This window comes from Mycteria americana, chromosome 5 (assembly GCF_035582795.1).
Source record: "Mycteria americana isolate JAX WOST 10 ecotype Jacksonville Zoo and Gardens chromosome 5, USCA_MyAme_1.0, whole genome shotgun sequence".
NCBI lineage: Eukaryota > Metazoa > Chordata > Aves > Ciconiiformes > Ciconiidae > Mycteria > Mycteria americana.
In genome coordinates, this window is record NC_134369.1 from 32,542,460 (window position 1) to 32,549,176 (window position 6,717).

General features: G+C 40.6%; 1 protein-coding gene across 1 annotated transcript in view; it reads right to left on the reverse strand.

Moving 5' to 3' along the window:
• The window catches only part of LOC142410369 (cytosolic phospholipase A2 epsilon-like), a 34,321-nt gene extending 31,564 nt beyond the window's left edge, over positions 1 to 2,757 (reverse strand). Inside the window, exons 1-2 of the mRNA XM_075502791.1 lie at positions 2,731 to 2,757; positions 1,358 to 1,430 (exon numbers count right to left, since the gene is read on the reverse strand). Of these exons, the coding sequence (XP_075358906.1) occupies positions 1,358 to 1,430; positions 2,731 to 2,757 (100 nt within the window). The remainder of the gene's footprint in view (positions 1 to 1,357; positions 1,431 to 2,730) is intronic.
• Positions 2,758 to 6,717: the final 3,960 nt, after the last annotated feature.

The window sequence follows — 6,717 nt, forward strand, 5'->3', positions numbered from 1 at the left end:
TGCTTCTCTCAGAGCCTGACACCTAGCACTGCTTCTTTTGGCTCTTGCCAGCAAAGACCTTCCTGCACATCTGGCTTTGGAAGCAAATCTCTAGTGATATAGCTTCATACCTGCAATCAGGCAGTCAAACCTCTGCTCAAAATGAAGACACAAGATAAACACTAATAAAAGATAAAGAGCTAAGATAGATAGCTATGGATTTCTGGAAGTTCTTTGGTCCTTAAGAATGTAAAGGCTGTCATTTCCAATCATTATAAAATGCTGAGAAAGAAATAAACATCCCTGATTTTAAGGCCAAAAGCAGATTATCATGTTATCAACTCTGTAGGTGGTTATCTTGATGCTATTGGCTGTTAGGGCAGTTTGGGCATTCCCTTGAGCTGGTATCATTTATGCCAGAAAACAGTTCAGCTGCAATTCAAAAGACAGAGAGGGAACTGAACCATCCTTTCATTCTTCTCTGAAGATGTGCTGTTTTCAAGAAAAGGCAATATTCCTGTGCTAGGCTCAACAGTAGAAAAGCAAGAATTGAATCGTAATCTCTATGGAGGCAAACACCCTTGCTGAGTTCACTTGGTCTTACTTCACATGAAAAGGTATGTATTCACTTCCTTTCCATTGCGTTCCTGCCTTGTTCTTTCTCTCTGAGGCAGATATTTGAGTTGACCTTCAGCTCGTTTTCTCCTACCTAAGTAACCACTGAGATTCCCTCTCTTCACTTCCACCCATTCCACCAAATCCCCAGAAACATTTCAGTAGTACTGGTTTTGCCTTGAAAGCCTGATATTTCAAATACATTTCAGTAAACACTTGACAGAAAAAAAGTTGTTTGACAATAAGCTATATAATGCTCCTCTTTTTTTTTTTTTTTTTAAGCAAATAGAAATTCACAGGTGCCTGTATGTATTTCTACTGTCTGCAAAAAACAAACAGGTACAGAAGATGATACCAAAGCTCCCATGTTACCCCACAGGCTCTGGCAGTCACTCGACATCAGTACTGGCATTTTTGTCGAGAAGCAGAAGTGTAGCCTGCATCGCAGCACATCAAAAACTGCAACTGAGAATTAACAGCCGAAATTGTTCAGCAAAACTGGCTCTGAAGCTTGTTAGCAGTTAAGATACTTTACAGTATACCACAGTAGACACTTTGTATTTCCACTAATAGTAGCATTCAGTAAACTGGAAGATATGTTTATACAAAAGTGTACTCTAAGAATAGCCTGAATTCAAATATGCATCAATATTTGAAACCATGGTGACACTTCATGCACAGATACACGTTACAGTGCTTGCTTATGCTCTCTGCTTTCCGAACAGAACTGCTGGGAACCATAAGGAAAGACTGCGATACTCACACAGATCTGCCTTTCTCAGATTTCTCATTCTTATGATTTTTACAGAGAGTGAGCAGCATGGGCATTCTTCACTCTGCAGGAAAATGACATAGTTATTAGCTGCATGAATATTAAATTGTTTATGCCCTAATTGTTTATGCCGTAAAACATGCCCTCCCATAAGTGCATGTTGCAATTTTCAAAGCCATGGAGCAAAATAGGAAGGTGAAGTACTTGCACTGCTTTGGAAGTTAAAACCATGTCTATGTAGAGTTAAAAAAAAAGAGGCAGAAAAAGAGGAAATATTCCTCTATGTAAGCTATTGATGAGAGAAATAACAGTAGAGTGGATAGCACAGTAAAATGGTTTTAAATAAAATCAATGCTTGCATTACATAACAGGTATTTTAATTTAAAAGAAATCTTTATCAATAATTAAGCTGGAAAAATAAGCTAGCAAAGAATGAGTGTGCATAAGAAACCCCTCCATTAAACATCTGTAGACAAAAAACAAAATAAGTTTTCAGTTCTCTTGAACAGTTGAATTTTCACATGGAAAGCAGATAATTTTATTTAGTAAAAATTCCAACTTTCTGTTTAAAATCTTTATCAGGAACTGAAATACATGAAAGGTTGTGAGGTGTTCAGCTATTGTGGTCAGGAAGAGGAGAATGAGGGGATACAAAGAACTCATACGAAACAGAAACAATCCATGGTAAAATGTGTAATCACGATGCTGTAGATTTCAATGTCTTTGTTATGTTCGAAAGAATCATGACCCCAGAGGAAAATGAAACTGTTTGGTGAGGCACCACCAACACAAATGGAGCAGAAACTGCACAAAAGAAGACAACTTAGGAAGAGATGTTAAGAGAACTTCCCCACCCAAACTAGATGCTGGCTATTTTCAAAAAGGATCATTAGCTGAAACGTCAAGCACAGAAGGAGAGAAAAATAACTAGACACAACCCCAAAAATTTATTAATTCTTGCAGATTTTAGTACCTGAAACTTTAGCTATTGTTTCACTGGAAGTCATTATCTAATCCCTCTCCCACTGTCTGCTAGCAAAATGCATCCATTAAATGTTTTAGGGGGATTATGTCACTCCTCTTCTTTTTCCAGTTAGGAATTGCTGTGAGGCACCTCAGACTGCTTCCCAGCCTCCATGTGGATCACTTGCAGCTGAACTTTCCTCCACCACCAAAAGTGCCTCCACAGGGCAGCCAACATCAGCAAAGCTATCAGTAAGCCTGACATAAATAAGTAAATACAGAAGTGAATTGGGACTAGCAGTTCCCAAGTCCTCTTCTAGGCACGAGAATCCCAATCGCAAACCCACCTCGGGTCATCTTCAGCTTCTAATGAATTATGGTCTGAATTTCCTCACTCTTACCTCACGAGCACTCCAGTATGATCCCATCGTGCTCCCAGCCGCATACAAGTCAGATACGGATGTCACTTCAGCATTAGAGGCAACAGCTGGCAGTGACTCATGAAGTACCTCCGCAAACTTTAAGGAGGCACCTGCTGAGAAGCAAGTGGCTTATCCATGCCCCACCTTCCTCGTTGCCTGAAAGGGAAAGTATGAAGAGAGAAGGGGAAGGATATTTGATAGTTTAACACCAGAGTGTGTGTTGGAGGAAGGCTGTACACACCAACGTGCCAAGAGTTATTAGCTGTTTAAGACAGGGGAATGATAACACAGCACTTATACATGGACACCTATGCCCTGGCAGCCTAAGCAATGCACAAATCAGAGAAGATAACAGCAGCTACCTGTAGGCTGGAGGAAAACAGAGCTCTACAGCACCCCAATCAACAATATTTTGTATTGTGGACAAAATAACTTTGAAAGACCTTCTATTTCAACAGAATTTTATTTAGCTTTCTTTTCCTGAAGGGGGGCGGGGGTTGAATTGCTTGCTGATAGATGTTTCCCCACTTTCATTCATATACTTATCAGGTGCATATATGTTTTCTTACTTTCAGAACCCTTCCACAAACACAAAACGTCTGAGTAAACCAAGACAAAACAAACAAATTCTCCTCCAAATTAGGGCATATATTGATTCATCTTAAATGCTAACATCTAGATGTTTTAAACACAATGCAGTGTCATCAAATTATGATATCAAAATGACACACAACTTTTTCATTTTCTCGCAGAAAACTGTGCACCAGATACGCAGGTGAATAGCTCTTGCACAGGTCCAGCTGCTAACATGCCCAGATGTCTGATATGAAATGGCCACTTGAGAACTGCAGGAGGTGACACTATACACTCACAGTACCCATGACCCCGTCTTCCCCTTCTACACACACATATCAGGAAAATGCACAATAAAGAGAGTCAGTTCTGGCCTTACAACTTTTCGCTGAATGAAAACGACTTTCATCCTCAATGATTTTAGGATTAGGACTCTACTTTCCATACTCTTCTGATTGAAGATGCAAAGTGACACAAGACAACATTCCCACTAACATTGTGTCTGGCCAAAAAAGACCCTGAATCGGGCAAGCAGCCTTGGCTATTTGTCCCAAAACTGAGAAAACTGGTCTGAAAGTGGCTAAACCTGGACTGTTTTCTTAGCTTCTACAGATGCTGAACTGATGTTTCCTGAGTTGTTCCCCTGGGAAAGTCTGACTTGGGGATGAAGGGCTATGGTAGCACCAAGACTATGGAAGATTATGTCTGCCCACAGGGAAAAAAAAACCTCACCAAACTCAACAAAACACAACTCTAACTAAACAACACTGAGGAGTGTCTAGTTGAGGTAGAGAAAGAGGTAGGAAATGGCTGGCTCTCCCGAAAACAGCTGAGGAACAACTACTTCTTGAATAACTCTAGGAAAGAAAAAGGGAGGACCGATCTCCAGGCCTCTATCACCTCGCCTACCCAAGGGGAACTCTTACGGGAGTTTCCTCCACAGTAAGTGCTGCAGAACATGGCACTGGAGGGAGCCTGTCCCAGATGCTGGCTGTCAAGTTCGTCTGCTAGAAGAGGACCTAGTAGCAGTCCCAGCACAGGTACCTGGGACAAGACACCTAGTGTGAACATACAGCAAATGGCGAACCCAGTAACCCAAAACATTGTGCCAGTGTCTGAGAAACTTCTATTTCTGGTTTGGTTCAGATTGTCTGAGATTTTAGGGTGCATCACAAATTCTGGCAAGGGGCATGCAGGAGGTGGAGCAGGTTGTAGGAGGCATCCTCAGAGAACTGTTTCCCTTGTCTCAGGAATACGTGTTTTTTGACCAGTCTGAGGCTGGTAAAACCAGGAAGCAGCAGGTGCTCACCATTTACTATCAAAAAGTCCACAGGCACACTCAAGCAGAGTATCTAATCCTGACAAAAAAAATCCCCAAACAGGGCCAGCAGCTGAAAAGTAAAACTGAGCCAGAGTACCTCAGGGAGCCCACAGACTGTGCAATGCTGGTGCAATATCCAATCTTTGCAATAACAGGAGGACTCTGACAAACATGACGACACCCTCCCTGGCAGACATTAAGGATTCAGTCACAATGATGATGCCCGTTTTGACAGTTTGGATACCTTATTTTAAGCTTATCAGTGGCTTCTCAGATAAAAGAGTGGACAGAATTTTAGAAGATAAGGTTGACATTGTCTATATACCTTGTTGGGAAATTTGTGGAGAGAAAAGATTCTTCTATAGCTCTTGCCTACTTCTTTTAGGCCAGGCTACACAAGGAGGTGAGGGAGACTCCTGTGAGTCTTATCCTGGCTAGCCTTTGACAAACTCCCAGCTGCCAGCACCTGCCTTTCTTTCACAAGGCTTCTGTGGGACTGTGACCAAAAAGACAGAAAAAAAACCCCAAAACTTTTTAACCAGGCCCAGTTCTAGAAAAGACTCTGTCTTTCTCCAGTAACTCACCTCTGAGGAAGAATTCACACTATAAACAGAAGCTACATGTCTCTCTCTGCTGGACTTTCTTGGCCTTTAGTGTGTTTGAGTAGATTTCTTTCTCCTCAAAACACCTGGGGTTTTAGTTTGTTTTTTTTTTTTAATCCAAACAGTTAATATTTTTTCATAACATCTGAAAAACTGTCCAAAGGGGCAAAGGATTTACTTATGAAATGTCTCATTAGCTAAAGAGGAAGAAATGTAAGATATTTATTCTGCTATATATCCACATTCAGGTATGCAATGATGGTTGATCAACATCCATGCTTTGGTGGACAAGACTCTTGCTTCTTGGGAATGACACATGATTGTTTCCTCCATTACAACTTGGTCTCCTGTACAGCTTGAAGAGGAGTGCTGCTTTTTTGTTAATGGGTTGCTCATCAGGTCCTTTATCAGATGTGTGCACAGATCATTTAGTGCATTCCCAGGATGGGCATTTCTTCTTCTGTTCTTTGGCAATCACACTGGTGTTTGAGAGCTGTTACGTTTTTGTGCTATAAATCAGCTTTTTTCCCTCAGCCACTGCACTTCAATGTACTTGTCAAATAACTAGTTAGACTGTGGCAATCATATCATCTTAATTTGTGCTACCATGCCTAGCAGCTGTATTTTATGTTTTAACATAAATGTAGTGAACAGAATATTGGTATCTTGCTCCATTTCTCCAGTGTGATTCTGTGTGTGCAATTACCATAGATGCTGCAATCCCCCTCACATGCTGTTTCAGTAATATTTCAATTCACTACATTGAACAACCTCCAGATGATGCTGAAGCAAAATTGCATTTCAGGGAGACAACCGCAGCACATACACATGATCGGAGACAGAACACAGTTGATTGTGAGAGAAAATGGCAATGGTCCTTCAAAACAAATTTATAAGTTTGATTTAATTTATAAGAATAGATGTCATCAAAGACCTAAAAGGCCACCATCCCATGCATCCATCATCCAACAGAAGTTTGAAAAATTAAATATCCTTCATAAATAGATGTATTTCACGACAGTTCACAACAAAAAAGCACCTAGGAAACAAAACTCTTAAAAGGTGGAACACCATTTAATTCAAGTTATTAAAACCAAGTAAAAGGATTTAAATTGATACTGCATGGTTGTCACCTACTGTGTCTGAACAGGGTTTTAAGAATTTGCTACCAATGGTTCCAACGAAATGCCAGAATACCTTGCAGATGAAAAAATACTAGCAACTAGCCACCAGGACAATAAGAGATTGCAGAGAGAGAGCTAAAACTATTTCCCTGTCACACACAGCTGAATCTTCACCTCTTGAGCATCACAGTGAGATGGTGCTAACAACATAGACTGCTATGTTTGATATCACAACTCCTGACCAAAAAGCTACTACTGCTTAGTAAACCGAACCATGTGGCTTTGAAACAAGTACTTCAAGTTTTCTTTTTTGAGAAGGCTACTTAGGCTAGTTAGAAAGAGATGG